The following is a 22,860-nucleotide window of genomic DNA, read 5'->3' on the forward strand; positions in this document are numbered from 1 at the left end:
GATGCCCACCACATCATACCTGCCAATTTCAATCAGCGCCACAAGCTCATTTACCTTATTTCGTTTACTGCTTGCATTCAGATGCAACACCTTCAGTCCTGTATTTCCCGTCCCCTCTCTCATTGTCGTCCCTTTATCTGATGTGCTTGAAGTTAGATTCCTAGCCCTTTCCAAACACTCTGTCCTATTTTGTGTTCTGGAGAATTTAATAGCCTCTCCTTCTTTTCAGTTTTTTTCATAATTTTCCATGAAGTTGAATCCACCCCCCACACGCTAACCTGCTGCTTTGTTTCCTATTAGTCATACTTCTTGGAGTTTTACCCTTCCCTTCCCCCCCACTTTCTAGTTTAAAATCCTGTTGACCACCCTATTTACCCTTTTCGCTAGAATATTGGTCCCAGATCGGTTCAGGTGGAGACCGTCCCAACCTACAGATCGCTCCTGTTCCAATACTGATGCCAGTATAACATCCGGATGGTCTAAGTGACCTGGTGTAAATGCAGGCTATTTATTCCCAGTGCAGAACACCATGTGGAGTGGAAGGTCATTCATCAATCTCCAGAGAAATGGATGATGTTATCTTCATCTCCTCTCAAAGTGAGCCGAGGTAGAGCACACCATACTTCTTGGTGAAGACCACCGAGTGACATTTTATTACCACTGTTAAAGTCCTTGTCTGTCTCCAATGTTCATTTCCTCTTAAAAGCGATAAATTTGATGATCTAATGTTTCAACAACAACTTGCGTTCATATAGCCACTTTAAGCTTGGCAAAACCCCTCATGGTGCTTCACGGGAGCGATTTGAAACCAGGCCACCAGAGGAGACATTAGGATAGGTGGCCAAAGGGGTTTCGGTTAAGGTCCACCTTTAAGGTGGAGAGAGAGGTGAAGAGGTTTAGGGAGGGAATTCCAGAGCTTAGGCCAAGGCAGCTGAAGGCACGGCCACCAATGGTGGAATGATGAAAATGGAGGAGTTCAGAGTTCTCGGGTTTTGGACGGGGTGGGGGGGGCGGCGCTGGTGGTGGTTTGAGGGTGAGTGGATTTAGGGCTGGAGATTACAGAGATAAGAGGATTTCCTCATTCCACATTCAATTCTTTTTTTTTCCTCCCCTTTCAGCTGAAGAGCGGCCTCAGCAAAGTGAAGTGAGCGATCTCTCGGTGTCTAACATCACGTCAGACTCCCTCCAGCTCTCCTGGGTGACGGAGGGGGAATATGACTCCTTCTTCGTCGAATACGGAGCTGAGGAGGATCAGGCTATGCAGAACTTCACGATAACCGGTGCCCATCGATCCTCCATCATCACAGGTCTGAGGCCTACCACTGCCTACACGTTCTATCTCTATGGGGTCTCGGCTGGTCAACGCACCAAACCACTGACAGCTGTCGCCACCACCAAAGGTAATATTAGAAGCCATCTGGGATTAATTTTCCTTCCAGAGAGAAATGCTCACTTAAACAAGCACTCACACAGTTCCTTCTATGCAAACCTTTTGCCTTATAGCCTAACCTTCGCTATTTCAGAGTGGTACCCTGCAGGATTGCATAGAGAGGCCTACATAAGAGACAGGAGCTGGAGTAAGGCCACTCGGCCCCTCTCCACCATTCAGTACGATCAGTGCTGATTTCCTACCTCAGTTCCGCCTTCCCGCATTATCCCCCTATTTCTTAGTGACCCCAAAATCTATCGATCTCAGTCTTGAATAGACTCGATGAATGAACGTCTGAGGCAGAGAATTGCAAAGATTCACAACGCTTAGAGTGAAGAAATTTCTCCCTCATTCTCAGTCCTGAATGGCTGACCCTTTATTCTGAGGCTATGACCCCTTTTGTTCTGGACCCCCCAGCAGGGGAAACAGCCCATCATTTAACAGCACAGAAACAGGCCATTCGGCCCAACTGGTCTGTGCTGGTGCTAAGACCCCACATCCTCCCGCCCTCCATCATATACCCTTCCATTTCCTTCTCCCTGGTTTGTTTATGGAACTTCTTGTTAAAGGGTATCTGCTCCAGGCACTCCCTGTGACAGCCGGCTCCACATTCTCAGGGAAAATCGTCGGGAGGGGGAAGCGGGAGGGGTTAGGAATTGCTGGCGCGCACTTCCAACGGGAAAGGCACATCACCCCAGGAGCCCACGTTCCCTGGACCCCAGCTCCCTCCCCCTCCTCGCCCACCCCTCCCCCTGACACCAGTCCCCACCCCACCTCCCACACGTCCCCCCTCCCCCACCCTGTCTAACAAACACATGGCGGTTGCTGCTTTTTTCTTTCTCCTGTTCCCACCGATGGAAATCTGGTAAATGAGCCCATGCAAAGGGAATGAAAAATCTGCTTTTTATTGTTGTGAGTTTAAACAGTTCAGGCCCCTCAATGTGTGCACGGTGACATGAGGCAATTAATTATTGGCAGCCATTCAGAACTTTTCAAATTGTTGGCCCCTGTGGATAATTATTGCTGCCAGCATGTTTTAACCAGTTTAATGCTGGGACAATTCCAGCTGTGAATTACTTCCCTCCTTTCTGGTGAACTGACCTTTCCCGGAATGAGATGCCTCTCTTCCATGTGGCGGTATACCGGAACCACCCCACCCTCTCCCCAGCTCCCCTCCCCACCCCCTCCCCCTCCACCCACCCCCCTCCCCCCTCCCCCCTCCCCAGCCCCTCCCCCGTTCCCCACCCCTCCCCCGCTCCCCCGATCCCCGCACCGCTCCCCACCCCTCCCCTCCCCTCCCCACCCCCCTCCCCTCCCCCGCTCAGCGCTTTATCCAGTGGCACACTCGATTCTTCCTCCCTGAGCAGGGAGGTTCCCCCTATCCCACGGTGCAGCAGTTGTGCCCACTCCCCCCGACCGGCTCCTGATTATCCGGGAGGAGGTCAGAAAAGGAAGAGGTGTGGAACGCTGCAGCAGCGGGATGCGGGCCGTCGGACCCAAAGAATGGATAAAAACGAAATACTGCGGATACTGGAAACCTGAATCAAAAACAGAAAAACACTGGAAAAGCTTCAGCAGGTCTGACAGCATCTGTGTGGAGAGAAAGAGACAGAGTTAACACTCGGAGTCCGCGTGACACTTCTCCAGAGCTGACCCAAGGGATCCAGCAGGGAACACGGTGGTGCACAGAGGGAGCCCGAGGCGTCGATGTGGAGTGCATCAGCAGCAGCCCCTCAGGCCCAGCTGCACCCAGGCCTGAACACAACCACTTGTCATTCATCCCCCCTTCAGCTCAGCATGATGGAGCATGGAGCTGGCTGCAACCTTTAATGTCGCTTTTCTTCCATTTCTTCGCGAAAGGTTTCTTGTCTTTTAGGCCTGCGGTTGAAAATTATAGCATTAGCTTTTTGCGCCGCAGCGCTTCCTGCTAATAAAGTGGGATATTGAGGAGCCTGCACTGGTAGGCCCCACACCGGATGTAACTGTGCACATGAGACAGCTTTCGAACTGATAACCTGGAACACACACACGTATGGCCTGCAGAACAAGTCGCTTTTGCCTTTTTTCAGTCGATTTAGTGCAAAGAATTTCCAGGTAGATTTCGAGGGTTAGCTCGTCCCTGGGCCGTCTGCTCACTCCGGAAGCCTCGGGGTCACTGGTGCCGATAAGAGCTGAAGGCTTGGAGACATCCACCCGCCTGCTTTAGCGGCAGGCGTTAGTCCATTTCTGGATCCGCTCGTGCCGGGGTTGTTAGGGCCGAACCAGCGACTCCGAGGCGGCGAGTTCAAATCTCATCGCGGCCAGCCTTTTCCCCTCTGCTCGTCATTCCTGGGGTGCGGGTGTGGCTGGCAAGACCGACATTCCTTGCTCGTCCCTAGCTGCCCCTCGATGCGGCAGTGGTGAGCTGCCTTCTGCCGCCGCTGTAGTCCAAGCGGCTATGAAGTTGAATTCAATAAAAGGTGGGATTTTGTGGTTTGCTAAATATCCATCAGAGGAAGAGAGCCTAAAACCACCGCCCACTAACCTGATCCAGCCTGCACATGACTCCATTCCAACACCACCTGGTTGACTCTTTTAGTGCCAATCCAATTGGCCGAGTAAGATCATAAGGAATAGGGACAGGAGTAGGCCATTCGGCCCTTCGGGCCTGCTCCGCCATTCAATAAGATCAAGGCTGACCTTCTACTTCAACTCCACTTTCCCACATTATCCCCCTTATCCCCTAATGCCCAAAGTATCCAAAAATCTACTGACCTCAGTCATGATACTCAATGACTGAGCTTCCAGAGGCCTCTGGGGTAGTAAATTCCAAAGATTCACGACCGTCTGGGTGAAGAAATTTCTCCTCCCCTCAGCCCCAAATGACTGAGGCTGTAACCCCGTGTTCTAGCTTCCTGACCCATGGGGAAAACAACCTTTCAGTGTCCACCCTGTCAAACCCCTTTTATATGTTTCAATGAGACCACCTCTAAACTCCAGTTATGGAACTGGTTCCCCACAAAGCACAATTTGTCAGGACATTGGGGGAAGGGGCAATAAATTGAACCTCATCCACACCCTGATGGAAAATTCTAAAAAAAAATAGCCTCGGATAAAAGGGATATCGTAAAAGACATCTGCTCATAATGCTATTGAAATCTCTAGGCTGATACCGCCCCATGCCAGAGATTGGAGGTTCAATGCCATTACTGTCCAGGGTGAATAATCAACCTTCCATCTAGTAACAATCCACCTCTTTTCTCCTCTCTCCCCCTCTTTTGACTTTCACAGATAAGGACACAACCAAACTGAAAAAACTTGGCCATCTTTTGGTCTCTAATGTCACAAGCGGCTCCTTCCAGCTCTCCTGGGTGGCAGAAAGAGATTTTGATTCCTTTGTGATACTGTACAGAGTGCCGGACTCTAAGGTGGCCCGGAAACGCACGGTAACTGGTAACCTCCGGCGAGCAGTGATCACAGGCCTCAGGCCCACTACCAGCTACAGAGTCTTCCTCTTTGGGGTCTCCCATGGCCAGCGCACAAGGCCCTTGACTGCCCTCGTGTCCAGCAGAGGTATTTTTTATTAATAAGTAATGGAGCCCTTAGCAGCTTCAAGGCAGGGAAGTATTTCCCCATTCTCTTGATCCCCTTTGCTACCTTCCTGCACTATTTTGGGGGCAACAATGCTCGTGCTCCTGATCTATACGGATGCATGCCGAGGGCCAAAGTGCACGGCCTCGTTCAATGCGCAGACTGTAAGGAACCGCGTCAAAAATCCTCACACACTCCCCCCTCCCTCACCACTGCATGAAATTTGGAATTCACCTGGGTTTGCTCCAAGCTTGGAGGAACACTGGATGCTTTGTCTTCATGCATCATTTGTTTCCCACGAATGTAAACATATATTTATATATCTGATTTATAGAAATATAATCCATCATCATTTCCACAGCTTTCGCATGCACCACAGAGCAGAACAAACTTGTTCTGAGGCACTTCGCCCCATTCTTCACTTCCAGGGACATATCATGGTTGGCCATCATTCCTCAGCCTTTGGCTCTGGCAGTCATCGCCTCATGTCTATCCCGATTGATTCCATTACATCATGGCTGTCGAAGCGGGGAATCTTCGGCTTTTCCGTCATTTTCTTCAAACTTCAATCTTTTTGACTAATTGTAGCCATAAATGGCTTGTTTTAATTGTTGGCTTTTCTCTCCCCTGTTGTGGTTGGGGGTAATCAGTGTTCTGTGTTTAGTTGGTGTTTGGTCAGCGGTTTGATAGTTACCGCCAATTGGTCTGTATGATCTGGTCTTGTTTCAGTCGTTTGGAAGTGGGTGGGGTGGGTGTGCTGGGAGGGGAATTTTAGAGTATCACTGGCCCTGGGATTTTTCCTGCTGCCTCTCCCAGGAGACCATGTGGATGGCTGGGAGGTGGTTGGAGAAGGAGAGGAGTGTCTCATTATTAAGTTCCTGTGGGGCAGGTTTGAGGGGAGGAGTGTCCAGTTATAATGCTGAGCCATCGTTGTGTGGAGCAGGTTTGATCAGTTTTGTATGGTTGAGTATTATGTAACAATTGTTCCATCGAAGGTAAGTTATGATATAAATTATACAGACTGACACATGGACAGACACACACACTCACATCATGTGTACTTATGGACACCACTATAGACACATGCACATATATATACACACACACATATACACACACATATACACAGGTACACACACACGCACATACACATGTGTACACTCACACATAGGAACCCAGATTGTGCTCACACATGCACAAACACAACCTCACCACAGACAGGCACACACATATATAAATATGTACACAGGTATACATATACACACACATAAAACAAAGTGCGCACAGGCACACACATGCACACGTGTGAACACATGCATAGACAACACACAAGCACATATACACACGTGCACACATACACACAGGCACACATGCACATATACAGATACATATACACACACTGATATAATAGATGGAAAATCACTACCCGGGGCTGGATGGCTTGAAGATATGTGATCCCAGCATGCACAGAAGGTGAAGGTTGACCCTGTATTATTTGTGAAATTTTTAATCTTCAGTCAAGGGTGACGGGTCAGTGAATCCAGAAACAAGGTATTCAGCATTATCCTTACAGATTCTGTTATCAGTCTTTGAAATCCATTGGCTTGTTCCTGTATTAATGATTCAGCCAAGTGGAGAGGACAGTCGGGGTCTGTCTATAATTCATACATTGGACTCATGAGCACATCATGATCTGCAGGAGTTTCACAAAGCCCTGGTAACATGCTGAGCAGTAGATTCTATACATTTGTGCCTGGTGCTGTCAGTTCCAAGTTTGCGTTGGGGATCTTAAATTTGCTACAAGGACCTTGCTCTAGCATGATGGGTCTACGAGACTGCAAGGGTCACATTGGGTAGTTTAATACAACGCAACCAAATGAAAGAGTGTGGAGCAACAGTGGGGGAAATGGAGCTGAGATACAGATCAGCCATGACCTGATCGAAAGGTGGAACAGGCTCTTGAGGGGCTGAACAGCCTCCGCCTGCTCCTACAGAAACCTGCTGGATTAACAACCATTATTTACCTGTAACATGAATTCTGTTTTCAGCTTCCACAGAAGCTGAAAGGTGGAATCAAACCGAGCAAAGTGAACAAACTGAGCATTCTGTCAATCTCTAACATCACGACCAAATCCATCCAGCTCTCCTGGACTGCCGAGAGAGTTTTTGATTCTTTCCTTGTACAGTATAACCTGTTGGGGCTCTGGAACGTGCAGAACCTGACAGTAGATGGCAGTCGTCGATCTACCACCATCACAGACCTGAGGCCTACCACCAAATACACCCTCTATCTCTATGGGGTTTCAAGTGGGCAGCTTACAAGGCCACTGGCCACAACCATAACCACAAAAGTTATTAATCACCCATTCCTTTCTACACAGGGTTGTACTGTAGGAGGATATATAGCTTCGTAGAAGGAGACATGTTAAGATGCCTGCAGTGAATTAGCCTGTGATTGAACATACTGGGCACAACTCCCCTGCCTTCCTTTTCTGTTAAGGATCCAATTCCCTTTTGAAAGCCATGAATGAACCTTCCTAGCCACACTCTCAGACAGATCATTCCAGATCCGAAACACTGGCTTTGTGAAAAAGGTTTTCCTCATGCACGCAGCCATTGCTCCTTTTGTCAATCACCTTCAATCTGTGCCCTATAGTTCTTGATCCTTCCACCAATGGAAACAGTTTCTCCCTCTCTACTCTGCCCAGAGCCCTTGTGATTTTGAACGAATGGTTAGCAAAGATCGAGGAAAAGCATTGTGATAAGCTGAACGACTTAGACTTTGGGGTAGAAGCCAGGATTTTAAAATTTTCTGATAACACAAAATGTGAACATGTCAAAAACAGCACGGTAATAATAGATTTCAAGAGGATGTAGACAGGCTGGTTGAATGGGCAGACACATGTCAATAAAATTCAATGCAGGTGATACATTCTGGTAGGATGAATGAGGAGGAGAGACCATACATAATAAACATCACAATTTTAAAGTGGGTGAAAGAACAAATCTGGGGTGGTTGTGCATAAATCTCTGAGGGCGGCAGGTCAGGTTGGTATAAAACACGGGGAACATTGGGTTTATAAAAGAGGACCAAAGACAAAGTTATGCTAAACCTTTGTAACACGTTACCTTGTCCCAACTGTTTCCAATTCTAGACACCACATTTAGGAGAGTGTGGAAGAGATTAGCTGGGATGGTTCAAAGGAAGAGGATTGCAGTTACATGGATTGATTGGAGAAGCTGGGATTGTTCTCTTTAGAATAGAGAGGTTTAGGAGGAGATTTGATAGAAATGTTTAAAACCATGAAGGATGTTGATAGAGGTAACAAAGAGAAACTGATGCCATTGGATCGAGAACTGTGGGCACAGATTTAAGGTGATTACCACAGCAAGCAACAGTGACATGAGGAAAATGTTTTCACACAGCGAGTGGTTAGAATGCAGACTGCACTGCCTGAGAGTGTGATGGAGACTGGTTCAATAGTAGCTTTCAAAAGGGAAATGGATAGATACTTGAAGGTTAAAATATTGTGGGAATGTCGAAAAAAGAGCCAGGATGTGGGACCAACTGGATTGCTCTTTGAGAGAGCTGGTGCAGATTTGATGGGCTGAATGGCCACCTTTTCTCTGATACTACTGTAAAATTCTATGCCAATGGGAAGAGATGAGTGGGAAAAGGAGATTGAAAATGTGGAGAACGTCACAGGTATGTAAGTTATAGGAAGATTCACTGACATTTAACCAAACCCTGGCAATAACATGTGTGACTAGTGGAAAGGCAAGTGAAGACTAGAATAAACAGAGAGAAGGATAAACAGCAGATGAGCTGGAATGTGAAGCCAAGGAAGCTCGATCAAAGATCAAACCGAAAAAATAAGGAAGAGAATTAATGAGATCATTGGGAATGAAAAAAATTGAGGAACCAAAGGTCAGGATTGTAAACAGAGTAAACCACAATGATGGGAATAAATACATTGTGGTTGATGTTCTCTCGTTGTGGGTTAGACTGCCATCTAGTGAATGAAAATTGAGGATGGACGAATTCAGCAGAGAATTGGCTGGATTCCCTTGAGTTGTGCCATGGGAATGTGCTTAATATCCTTTGCTGGCTGTTCCATTCTGCACCATCTGAAGCATTTCCTAGTGATGCATTGTAGCTGCCAGTGTTTATAACATTGATCCATCCACCCAGGTCATCAACATTTCCACAGTTCCCCAATCAGCAAACCAGAATCACCTCTAGAAGCCAATGGTACACGTTCTAAAGCTCTGACCTCCATGAGTAGGACTGGATCATTGTCAGGCCTCTCTGTCCTTTCTCAGTTCTCAATGGAGAATATCGGCTTTGAAAATGAAGTGGCAGATAGTCATGTTTTCCTGATGTTAGAACAGCATTTTAGTTTATGCAGGGATTTCATTGTGATCCTGGGGTCTCAGTGTGAGAGAATCAGAGAGTGTTACATTGTGAGTCTGGGGTCTCTCAGTGTTACTGAGAGAATCAGAGAGTGTTACATTGTGAGTCTGGGGTCTCTCAGTGTGAGAGAATCAGAGAGTGTTACATTGTGAGTCTGGGTTCTCTCAGTGTGAGAGAATCAGAGAGTGTTACATTGTGATCCTGGGGTCTCAGTGTGAGAGAATCAGAGAGCGTTACATTGTGAGTCTGGGGTCTCAGTGTGAGAGAATCAGAGAGCGTTACATTGTGAGTCTGGGGTCTCAGTGTGAGAGAATCAGAGAGCGTTACATTGTGAGTCTGGGGTCTCAGTGTGAGAGAATCAGAGAGCGTTACATTGTGAGTCTGGGGTCTCAGTGTGAGAGAATCAGAGAGCGTTACATTGTGATTTTGGGGTTTCTGTATTACTGAGAGAATCAGAGAGTGTTACATTGTGATCCTGGGGTCTCTCAGTGTTACTGAGAGAATCAGAGAGTGTTACATTGTGATCCTGGGGTCTCTCAGTGTTAGAGAATCAGAGAGTGTTACATTGTGATCCTGGGGTCTCTCAGTGTTAGAGAATCAGAGAGTGTTACATTGTGATCCTGGGGCCTCTCAGTGTTAGAGAATCAGAGAGTGTTACATTGTGATTCTGGGGTCTTTCAGTGTTAGAGAATCAGAGAGTGTTACATTGTGATCCTGGGGTCTCTCAGTGTTAGAGAATCAGAGAGTGTTACATTGTGAGTCTGGGGTCTCTCCGTGTTAGAGAATCAGAGAGTGTTACATTGTGATCCTGGGGTCTCTCCGTGTTAGAGAATCAGAGAGTGTTACATTGTGAGTCTGGGGTCTCTCAGTGTTACTGAGAGAATCAGAGAGTGTTACATTGTGATCCTGGGGTCTCTCAGTGTTAGAGAATCAGAGAGTGTTACATTGTGAGTCTGGGGTCTCTCCGTGTTAGAGAATCAGAGAGTGTTACATTGTGATCCTGGGGTCTCTCCGTGTTAGCGAATCAGAGAGTGTTACATTGTGAGTCTGGGGCCTCTCAGTTTGAGAGAATCAGAGAGTGTTACATTGTGAGTCTGGGGCCTCTCAGTGTGAGAGAATCAGAGTGTTACATTGTGATCCTGGGGTCTCAGTGTGAGAGAATCAGAGAGCGTTACATTGTGAGTCTGGGGTCTCAGTGTGAGAGAATCAGAGAGCGTTACATTGTGAGTCTGGGGTATAGTGACATCTTAGGACACACAACCTCTCATGCTGGAACATGTAATATTGCCAGTAGGCACTGGGACAGAAGGTCACTGTCGGGACCAGCCCCTCTCCTCCAGACTAATTTCCTGATATCAGGCAGATTCGGAAGTTGCTAGCTGGAAACCAGGAAACCTGCCACGGGGATTCAGGAATGGGAAGATTTATTTTCTTGCTGGTTTCAATCAGGTTTGGCTAGAGCTGAGATACAGTGTAGAGGACACAAAGTCGCACTGAAATGAGGAAAGGCTCCAGCTCAACAGTTTGATTTGTTTCCATGATGATGTCAACCAATTGTGGGTCTTGTTTTTTTCAAAAAAAAAACAAAAACATTTGGGTCCCACGAGAAAATAATATTTTGTTTAAGGTCTTGTAATTTTAATGAAGCTTTGTAACATCTGTGAATGGTTTCAATATTAGAAACAAGAATTTTAAAATAATAATGGGAACTAATGTTATCCTGGGAGTTTGGCGATATCTCACAAGAGTCTCATCAGTTTTCCTGAGGAGTTATGATCGGTTCTGAGTTCACATTTCTGAACCCCCTTTGAGTTTTAGAGTTGGTGACATGTGGGTTAGAAGATAAGAAATAGGAGCAGCAGTTAGCCATTTGAACCTGCTCTCCCAATCCATAAGACCCTAGCTGACCTTCTACCTCAACTCCCGCTTTATCTCAATATTCCATCATTTCCTCCGTGTTTTCTCCTCCTCTCAGTTCTAAATAGCCGACCCCTTATTGCAAGAATTTAACCTTTAGTTTTGGAAGCTCCAGCCAGGAGAAACAGCCTCTCGGCATCCACCCTGTCTAGCCCTGTAAGAATTTTATACGTTACAATGAGATCACCTCTCATTTTTCTAAACTCCAGGGAATATAGGCCTGCTCTGTCTCCTGGGTGCCGCAGTCTTAGACTTGGGGCTTTCCTGCTGGCTTGAAGGCTTCAAGAGAAGCAACTCACATGTAGCTTGCTGGAGATATGACTTAGATGGAGGTTGACAACTGAACTTGCTCAGATTTTACTTATTGCACATGCTTCCCGGCTGGCCAGGCGCTCAGTTGTAAATCTTCTGCTTTCAGCTTTGACTGACCAAGTCAAAATCACTCCGATCCGGCTGGTCAAACTGAGCAACCTGTCCACCTTTAACATCACGATGGACTCACTCTGGTTGTCCTGGAGCGCAGAGAAGGTCTTTGATACCTTCCTTCTGCGAATTGGGTTCAAGGTTCAGAGGCGTGCAGAACTTCTCAGTGACCGGACATCGACAAGCCGCAACCATCACAGGCCTGAAGCCAGCCACCAAGTACATCGTCGACATCTACGGCCTCTCTCTTGGTCAAGCCGCAAAACCGCTGACCCTCGTGGTGACCACTAAAAGTATTGTGAGCACCACATGGAATTCACTATAGGGGTTTCAGTTTTACCCCCTCTCTTTCACCGCAAGCTCCCTTGCATATTAATAAGGTGGGAGTCAGACTGTTTCTCAGCCCTGCATAGAATCTTGCAGCAGAGAAACAGGCCATTCAGCCCAACTGGTTCATGCTGGTGTTTATGCTCCCTGCAAGTCTCCTCCCACCCCTTTTCATCTCACCCTGTCAACATATTCTTCTGTCCCTTTCCTTCTCATGAATATCCAGCTTCTCAGTAAGTGCATCTGTGCATATTCATCTCAATCACTCCATGTGAGGGAGATGGTGGTATAGTGGTAGCGTCACTAGGCTAGTAATCCAGGGACCCAGGCTAATGTTCTTGGGACATTGGTTCAAATCCCAGCACGGCAGCTGGTGGAATTTGAATTCAGTTAAACCTGGAATTCAAAAGCTAATGGTGACCATACAACAATTGTTGTAAAAGCCTCTTTATAGAAGGATATCTGCCAACCTTACCTGGTCTGGCCTACATGTGACTTCAGACCCACTGACTCTGAAATGGCCTAGCAAGCTATTCAGTTCAAGGGCAGTTAGGGATGATGCCCACATACCATGAAAGAATTTTAAAAATCTGATGGAGTGTTCCACATTTCTATGTAAATAATTTTCTCCTGAACTTTCCAAACCAACAAGCATTACCATCTAGAAGGGCAACAGATACATAGGAACACCACCACCTGGAACTTCCCCTCCAAGTCACTCACCATCCTGACTTGTAAATATATCGCTGTCGCTGGGTCAAAATCCTGGAACTCCCTTCCTAACTGCACTGTGGGTGTACTTACACCACATGGACTGCAGCGGTTCAAGAAGGCAGCTCACCACCACCTTCTCAAGGACAATATGGACAATGAATGCTGGCCTATCGACACCCAGATCCCAGGAAAGAATAAAATAAAAAATTCCAGGACATTTTCCATCCATTGTGACTATTTCTGGATACTGAACAGGAATTATTTCCTCTTTCATTGTTCCCCCCAGGAACCATTGTAGCCTCTGGGGTTATCAAAGCATGACCATGTTCTTGGAATAAAGGTAACTCCTAATTGAGATGGTCACCAGGCCACAGCTACATCACCCATCCACACCCTGAGTGTTGCCTGGGGAACAAACAATTGCGGGAAGATTGGAATGGATGCACTCAGAAGCTCCTCTCATCCTCAGGAGTTGCCCTGTCTGCCTGGACATATTCCTGGAGACTCTATGACATTATCCCCTCCCTCCACCCTTCCTGCACTCCCACATTCTCCCACCCTTGGTCATCAACACATCCATCTTGTGACACCCCGGAGCCAACTGGAAAATAAACAGGACCGTTGTTATCTGACTGAATGGTGCATTATTTCAGTCAAACACCCTCCCTAGTTCATCGCCAATATTAATCATTCTTAAAAATAAATGAGAAAGATCGCACACAATTTTCTTTAATGCCCCTAGGATTTCTCCCCCTCGGTTTGCTCATAACGGTGAGATGAACCTTCAGTGCCTGGAGGTTCCAGCACAAGGTTAAATATATATATAACTCCTGTGTAAATATATCTCTGACTCTCACATTTCTGCATGAACCACACACAAACAGAAGTTTCTGACTGTCGCCTCTTGACGCACTTTGAAGCTGGGAGCTCAATCCCCATTTCTGGAATGTGGCAAAGCAGCTCATCTTTTCACTGGAATCTCTTCCCAGATAGAATGGACATACCACCTCTGTCAGTAACACACCCCTCCTGGGAGACAGGTGACCTGTGAATAATCCCATGGTTTGCTTCCGTGTCTTCAGATATTCCTTCCTTACTCTAGTCTGTCTCTTCAGCTATTCCTTGCTCACTCTAGTCCATATCTTCAGCTATTCCTTCCCCACTCTAGTCCGTATCTTCAGCTATTCCTTCCTCACTCTAAGCAATGCAAAATGCACACCAGGAAGAGTTTTGTATGCTGTGCAGGTTCCATGAATGAGTGTGGCTATTGTGCGGCTTTGACTTATTTGGGATATACTCTTATTTTCCTCCAAATATGACTTAACTTTCAATGAGAGTAATTTTTGGCTTTGAGAGAGGAAGGTGTAACAGCTGATACTGGATCTGATCTCCGATTTTAATTCTCATTTGCTTCAGTAGAAATGAAAACTGGTGGAGAGGGTCTGTGAAGGGTTGTCCGATCTAATATCACCCCAAGTCAAAATTACCCTCCCTTCCTTATGCAACAATCTCCGTCCATTGGAGATTCTTCAAAGGACAAGATCTGAAGTGCATGTTTCAGTCTCTCTGACTTTCCATCTAACTTATAATTAACATCAAGTCCATCAGAGGTGTCAATGTTTCTCACTAGCCAAGCATGAGGAGCCTTGAGAATCACATCCAAGGCTTAATTCCTGTTAACCTCCAATGTATCTCAGCTTGCAAATGCTGACATATTGAACTGTTCTGGCTAAACCACCCAGAATTCAAACGAAGATGGACAAATCAGTAAATAAGAAATCAAAGGTCATAAGCTTTCCTATGTATGTTTGTGTGTTTGCCTGGTTTAGAGGGCTGGATTGCCAGGGTTCTGGGGCTCAGAGTGGGATGTACCTGGTGGATTTCTTTAAGACTAAAACAGATCACTTCTAGGGCGGAATTTCATGGTCCAATTGCAGCGGGGGTGGGGCCGGAAAATGTGGTGAGCCGTTCAAAAGCCTATTGACGCATCATAACATTCAAGGCTATGGGCCAAGTGCTGGTAAATGGGATTAGATAGGTAGGTCAGGTGTTTCTCACGTGTCGATACAGACTCGATGGGCTGAAGGGCCTCTTCTGCACTGTGTGATTCTGACTTCAGCGGGACCGCAAAATCCCACCAGCAGGAGGTGCCATGAAATTCTGCCCCGAGAATTGTTGCTCCCCTGGTGTCCAATACCCTCACCATGTGGCGAATCGGCCAGTGATATGGGACAAACTGAGGCTTTTCATCGGGGGTGAGATTTTAATCAGACAGACATTCGGACCCTGTGGCAGCCCATTCGACTGGGCACGTGGTTCCAGACTCTGACTCAACCCGTGGCCACATCAAAAATAGAAAACCCTGCAAGGAAAACAAGCCTAACCATTGGAAAAAGCCTGTAGCCATCTCCATGGAGATATGCGGCAAGGAGGCCTCCATTGAAGAAAGTGGTAGTGTGGCGGAATATATTCGTTGCAACAAAAGCCGTATTCTGTTGCTGCTACTAAAACTATCCTTTGATTAAGCTGCTGTCATCATGGTGCACTATGGTTCACCTTTATTTCGTCCTGTCCCTCAATCCCAGTTCATCTCTTCGAGATTGTTGTAAGATTCAACCTATCTTTGGCATGTATTTTGTATTGTGCGGCTAATATGGCGACCCAATGGACACAAGTTTGGCCAGTGTTGAAATCCTATTGGACAACACTGACATACCTAATGCACTGCGTTCAGGATACAGCTTGGGGAGAAGAAGAATGAGGTGGGAAAATTTGCATGATTTTGGAGTAACTTTAACAACCTTCCCCTTTGGCTGCTTGATCAGCGTCCATGTTAATTCTGCCCCCCTGGGAGCCGTTGTGTCTATAGGAGGGAAAGCAAGCTGTCGGACAGTAATTTCCACTGAGCTTACCTGCTATAACCTTCCCACAAGTGTCTGCATCCATATCCAACATAAACCTGGCAAAGGTTAAAGTGGTGGAGAGGGGAAGAGGTCTGAGAAAATTCCAGACCACTCTCCCTTTGCTTCAGGTAGCTCTTTTTGGATTTCAACAGGTGAACTCCAGAAATAAAGACTGTAGTCAAAAATCCCAGGGGTTCCTTGGCACACGGAAGGGCCTTAAACTTCAAAATAATAATTCTTGTCTGATTCTTCCTTCAGCTTGTGGTCCTAATCCCCATGAACCTTGATAATTGAATGGAACTTCATCAAATGCCTCTCAACAGTTGTTACCTGGTAAAAGTTCATATCTATTTTCCCTTATTTAGCTTCCACAGATAGAGACAAAGTAAAGCCAAGTAAAGTAATTAAACTGGAGAATCTTTCAGTCTCTAACATCACAGCGGACTCCTTCCAACTCTCCTGGGGTGCGGAGAAGGATTTTGATTCTTTTATCATACAGTACCGAGTGCGAGGATCTGAGGATGTGCAGAACCTCACGGTAACCGGTGACCATCGATTGTCTCTCATCGCAGGCCTGAGGCCTACCACCGTCTACACAGTCTATGTCTATGGGATCTCTGGTGGTGTACGCACCAAGCCACTCAGCACTGTCATAACCACCAAAGGTATTACCTCCTTTCTTTCATGATCTTTTTAATAGAACCAAAAATTTGTCTTTCCATTCCAGAGACCTTGATGGTTACTATGGTGACTATACATGGCCCGTGTCCTCGGTGAGGCCTGAGGTAGAAGTCGATCATGTTGAGACACATCATCCAGCTCTAGGGCACCTGAACAAACCAATGGCTGCATTTATATAGAATTACACAATATTCACAGCACAGAAATGAGCCATTCGACCCAACAGATCCGTGCGTTCATACCAACATGAACTTTCTTCCTTCATCTCATCGCCCTGTCAATGTGTCCTTCTGCTCCTTTCTCCTTCATGTGTTTATCTGGTTTCCTCTTAAATGTATCTATAATATTCACTCCCTGTGGTAGAATCTTCCATATTCTCACCACTCTCTGGGTAAAGACTTTTCTTCTAAATTCCCTATAGTGACTCTCTAATGGTACCTAGTGTTAGACATCCCACAAATGGAAAAATCTTCCTTATATCTGCCCTATTGAACCCATTCAAAATCTTAACATAGATAAAATTTTAATCAGATTTACGACGTGGCAGATGATGTGTGCCAGGCAGACCAAATCCACAAGGGAAACTTGGTCACGCTATCACAACAGTTTTACAATTTGTATTTATTACGAGAAGATGTGTGTACTGAATTCAGAAGTAATAAGTCCACCAAGACCTTTAGAGATTTAAAAAATTAAATTAAAATATTTATTAACAAAATAAAAGATGTCAAGCACATACATAAGACTACAATTACTTACTATTATAATAACTCCTAAATTCTTAATTAACCTGATCCACAGTTACACCCGTTTAAGGCAATAGTCCAAAATAGATTTTAGGTTTAAAACAGAACCAACAAGTTAACACAATGCACACTTGATAGTGGAATTCCAAATGGATTTTTCCCAACATCAGTTTCGTTATATAGCAGACTTATGCACAAATGGCTCGAGGCTTCATTAAAGCTATTTCACACACTCCTGTCAGATCTTACATGGCCTTCTCTCATATAGCCCTTCATTCTCCTTTATATGTTTCTCTCTTTTTAATATGTAAATTCTATTGTTCCATATGTCTTTGAAACTCTATCTTCCTCATAATATAAAAACTGACATGTTGCCAATATTGCCAGTAACCTTTGGGAAAAATAAACACACTCCTTAGCCTTGCTTATCTGGCTAATTGTAAACAGACTAAGATCCCTTTGAAATCCAAATTTCTTCATTTATCGAAAAATGCAAGTTCCCTTCACACTTTACATGCTAACCCAGCATCCATGTTTACTCATTTGCATGTCAAGCACCGAGCTTCTTTTGATAATTTCAAGCTTGCGGTCTACTTGACTCCAAATGTAATTAAATCACACACAGACAGACCCAACTATACTTACCCCCATAAACCTACTTCACAATAAACCAGAAAACTATTATGAAAATGATTATACTTCTGTCACATCTGATACAAATAATTTTAAATTTACAGCAAGTTGGCCTTAAGGTATTGTCTCTTTCCTTATTGGTAGTGTATAGGTGGTTCTAATTGGGTGTTGATTTTTAAGAATGCATATGAATGTACACTCTAATTGTGCATCTTTTACATGAATCACATATTTAGGAAAATAATCAGTGGATTATTGACCTGAAACTCTGAGAACTCAGCTGAGCGTCAGACACACCAGTATCTGTAAATTTAAAAGATTTTACATGTTTCTAACCTAATTGCTATTTCATTTCTGTGGTACTGTGAATTTTGAATTGTTTTATCCGTACGACTGAGCAAAAGTTTTCAGTTAAATTCCTCTACGATATTCAACCACTCCCTGTGGTAGTAACTTTCACTTTCTCACAATCCACTGCTTAAAGAAGTTTCTCCTGAATTCCCCATTGGATTTATTAGTGACTATCTTACATTGATGGCCTCTGGTTTTGCTTCACAAGTGGGTACTCTTTCTCCCTCTCTCTTTCTGTCTACTCTTTCAGAAGAATATTGTTAAATGAAGAAAAAGCATTTAAGAATGAGTAATCCTTCCATTCAGATCCCTCCATGTTCTCACCCCTCTCTATCTCAGCAGGTTGTGATCCTAATCCCACGATATAACCCTTAGGATTGAATGGGACTTTATCAAATGCCCCTCAGCAGTTGTTACCTGGTAAAAGTTCATATCTATTTTCCCTTATTTAGCTTCCACAGGTGGAGACAAAGTAAAGCCAAGTAAAGTGGTTAAACTGGAGAATCTTTCAGTCTCTAACATCACAGTGGACTCCTTCCAACTCTCCTGGGGTGCGGAGGAGGTTTTTGACTCTTTTATCATACAGTACGGAGTGCGAGGTTCTGAGGATGTGCAGAACCTCACGGTAACCGGTGACCATCGATTGTCTCTCATCACAGGCCTGAGGCCTACCACTGTCTACACAGTCTATGTCTATGGGATCTCTGGTGGTGTACGCACCAAGCCACTCAGCACTGTCATAACCACCAAAGGTATTACCTCCTTTTTTTCATGATCTTTTCTTATTAATAGAACCAAATATTTGCCCTTCCATTCCAGAGGCCCTTCTGTTACTATGGCAACAAACGTGGCCTGTGTCCTCGGAGAGTCCTGAGGTAGAAGTCAATTGAGCTGAGACACATCATTCAACTCTAGGGCACCGGAACAGACCAATAGTTGCATTTGTACAGATTTGCACAATGTTTACAGTACAGAAACGAGCCATTCAACCCAACAGGTTCATGTATTTATGCCCAGATGATCCTTCTCCCATCCTACTTCATCTCGCCCTGTCAACATATCCAAACATTCCTTTCTCCCTCATGTGTTTACCTTCCTTCCTCTTAAGTGTATCTATACCATTCACCTCAACCAGTCCCTGTGGTAGTAACTCGCATATTCTCACCGCTCTCTGGATAAAGTCATTTTTCCGGAATTCCCTGTTGGGTTTATTAGTGACTGTTTTATATTTATGGCCCCTAGTTTTGGACATCCAACAAATGAAAACATCTCCCCCACATTTAACCTCTTGAACCCTATTCAAAATCTTAAATTAGATTAAAATTCTGTTTGATTCAAATAATGTTACATTTAGGATAATTTTGTCTTAAAGTAATGGCTTTTAGTTTATTGGTAGTATATTGGTGGTTCTGTTCATGTTTAAGATTGTACATATGAATGTACATTCTACTTGAGCATCTTTTGCATAACTCACATATTTCAGGAAGATAATTAGTAGAACATCGACCTGAAACTCAGAGAACTCAGCTGAGTATCAGACACATACCTATTTATAAATTTTAAAGATTTCACATGTTTCTAATATCCAAGTGCTATTTTCATTTCCCTGTAGCTGTGAACCTTTAAGTGTTGTAGCACCTGAAGGACTGTGAGTAAAGGGTTCAGTTAAATTCCTTTACACTATTCAGCCACTCCCAGTTGTAGCAGGTTCCACATTCTAACCACTCTCTGGGTAAAGAGGCTTCTCCTGAATCTCTGATTGGATTTAGTGATTATCTTACATTCATGGCTTCTGGTTTTGCTCTATCCCCAAATGTGGAAATACTGTCCATGCCTCTCTCTCCCTCTCACTCTCTCTCCCTCGCTGTGTCCACTCTTGCAGCAGTTTTGTTCAAATTAAGAAAAATCTTTTAAGAATTGCATAATCCCTGTTTTTAGGTCTCTCCCTGTCCTCATCCCCTCTATCAATCTCATCAGGTTGCGATCCCAATCCCACTGGTGATGACTGATCAGGACTTTATCAAATGCCTCTTACCAGTTGTTACTTGTGGTAAAAGTTCATATCTATTTTCCCTTTTTTAGCTTCCACAGATGGAGACAAAGTAAAGCCAAGTAAAGTAATTAAACTGGAGAATCTTTCAGTCTCTAACATCACAGTGGGCTCCTTCCAACTCTCCTGGGGTGTGGAGAAGGATTTTGATTCTTTTATCATACAGTATGGAGTACGAGGTTCTGAGGATGTGCAGAACCTCACGGTAACTGGTGACCGCCGATTGTCTCTCATCACAGGCCTGAGGCCTACCACTGTCTACACAGTCTATGTCTATGGGATCTCTGGTGATGTACGCACCAAACCACTCAGCACTGTCATAACCACCAAAGGTATTACCACCTTTTTTTTTAATTATCAAAAAGAACCAAATATTTGTCTTTCTGTTCAAGAGACCCTGCTGGTTGCCATGGTGACTGTGTGGCCTGTGTCAGAGGCCTGATGTAGAAGCTGAACTGCAACACTTCAAGTCTAGGGCAATTGAGCAGACCGATGGCTGCATTTGCACAATATTTACAGCTCGGAAATTGGCCACAATAGGCCCATGCATTTATGCTCCACATGAATCCCCTCCTGTCCTACTGCATTTCAACCTGTCAACATGTTATATATCTTTCATCCTCATGCGTTTATCTAGCTTCCTCTTAAATGTATCTAGACCATTTACTTCAACCACGCCCAGTGGTAGCAAGTTCTGCATTCTCACCAGTCTCTGGGTAAATAAGTTTCTCCTGAATCCCTGATTAGTGGCTATCTTGGACATCCTACAAATGGAAACTTCCCTTCATCTACCTTATTGAACCCATTCAAAATCTTAAAGTTGATTAAAACTTTATCTGATACAAATAATTTTAAATTTACAGCAATTTGGCCTTACAGAATTGGCTTTTACCTATTGATAGTGTGTTGGTGGATCTAATTGGCTGTTGATTTTTAAGAGTGTACATGAAAGCAATGTGGTTGACTCTTAACCGCTCTCTGAAATGGCCGAGCAAGCCATTCAGTTCAAGGGGAATTAGGGATGGGCAACAAATGTTGGTATTGGCAGTGATGTCCATGTCCCATGAGAAAAATAAAAATGTGCACTCTAATTGTGTAACATTTGCATGACTCACATATTTCAGGAAAGTTATTAGTAGACAAATCGAGCTGAAAGAGAACTTAGCTGAGTGTGTGACACGCACCTATCTATAATTTTAAAAGATTTCACATTTTCTAATCCAATTACTATTTTCATCTCCGCGACGATGTGAACCTTGAACTGTTATTTCATCCGAAGGGACTGTGAGTAAATGCCTCTGCTCTTCTCTCTTTTATTCTCATCCTGACAAGTGGAAACATTCTTTTTGTGACTACTTTCCAAGCATGGTTCTATTCAAATTAAGAAAAACCTTTTGAGAATTGTGTCATCCTTGTTTTCAGATCCCTCCATGTCCTCTCTATCTCGTCAGGCTGTGGTCCCAATCCCAGGATACAACCCTTGATGACCGCATGGGACTGCATCAAATGCCTCTCAGCAGTTAAAGTAAAAGTTCATATTTATTTTCCCTTTTTTAGCTTCCACAGATAGAGACAAAGTAAAGCCAAGTAAAGTGGTTAAACTGGAGAATCTTTCAGTCTCTAACATCACAGCGGACTCCTTCCAACTCTCCTGGGGTGCGGAGAAGGTTTTTGACTCTTTTATCATACAGTACAGAGTGCGAGGTTCTGAGGATGTGCAGGACCTCACGGTAACCGGTGACCGCCGATTGTCTCTCATCACAGGCCTGAGGCCTACCACTGTCTACACAGTCCATGTCTATGGGATCTCTGGTGGTGTACGCACCAAGCCACTCAGCACTGTCATAACCACCAAAGGTATTACCTTTTCTTTTCATAAGGACCAAGAAAGTTGTCTTTTCCGTCTGGACACCAATAAGTTGTGTTTATATAAAGTACCATGAACTTGGTCAAAACAACCCAACCTAGCTTGTTTATATAATCAATGTGTGGCGTATGGTACAACTTGAGTTGAGATACTCATTCAACTCAGTTGAGTAATCCTTTTCAAATCATTCCCTGGCTTCATGTCCTTCACTATCTCTGTAGTCTCCTTCAAGCCCACAACCCTCCGAGATTTACGCACCTCTCTAATTCTGATCCATGGTTTTAATCGCCCCTCCACTGGAGGCTGTACCTTCAGCTGCTGTGGCCCTACTCTCCAGAATTCCATCCCCAACCTTCTCCATCTCTCTCCATCTTTCCTCCTTCATGACGCACCTTAAAACTGAGCTTTTTGACCAAGCTTTTGTTCACCTGTCCTAACATCTCCTTATGTGACTGTGTCAAATTCAGTCAGCGAGCACCCCTGTGAAAAATCTTGGGATGTTTGACTATATTAAATGCACTATATAAATACAAGTTGTTGTAATAAACAGATAGAAATGTTCATTTTGTAAAATACCGCCACATAGATCCGGTTTCCATTCATTTTTTGGTGTTGCTAGATGCAGACACAAACTCAATAGGCATCAATGGCACAGATACAAGAACTGAGACCTGGGAGAAAGGGTTCAAAATGTAACTTGGTCATTTGGTTACGAGGATGAACTTCAGTGATCTTACACAGCATCACATTGACTCCACAGCACAAAAACAGGCCATTCGGCCCAACTGGTCTATACCAGTGTTTAAGCTCCACACAGCCTCCTCCTGCTCTACTT

At 44.6% G+C, this 22,860-nt stretch overlaps 1 protein-coding gene across 1 annotated transcript in view; it reads left to right on the top strand.

The window, feature by feature from the left end:
- The window catches only part of LOC144695617 (tenascin-X-like), a 205,783-nt gene that overhangs the window by 101,535 nt on the left and 81,388 nt on the right, over positions 1-22,860 (top strand). Inside the window, exons 14-18 of the mRNA XM_078566513.1 lie at positions 1,125-1,400; positions 16,063-16,362; positions 18,561-18,860; positions 20,191-20,490; positions 21,716-22,015. Coding sequence (XP_078422639.1) covers positions 1,125-1,400; positions 16,063-16,362; positions 18,561-18,860; positions 20,191-20,490; positions 21,716-22,015 — 1,476 coding nt within the window. The remainder of the gene's footprint in view (positions 1-1,124; positions 1,401-16,062; positions 16,363-18,560; positions 18,861-20,190; positions 20,491-21,715; positions 22,016-22,860) is intronic.

Source organism: Cetorhinus maximus, chromosome 21 (genome assembly GCF_964194155.1).
Source record: "Cetorhinus maximus chromosome 21, sCetMax3.hap1.1, whole genome shotgun sequence".
Classification (NCBI taxonomy): domain Eukaryota; kingdom Metazoa; phylum Chordata; class Chondrichthyes; order Lamniformes; family Cetorhinidae; genus Cetorhinus; species Cetorhinus maximus.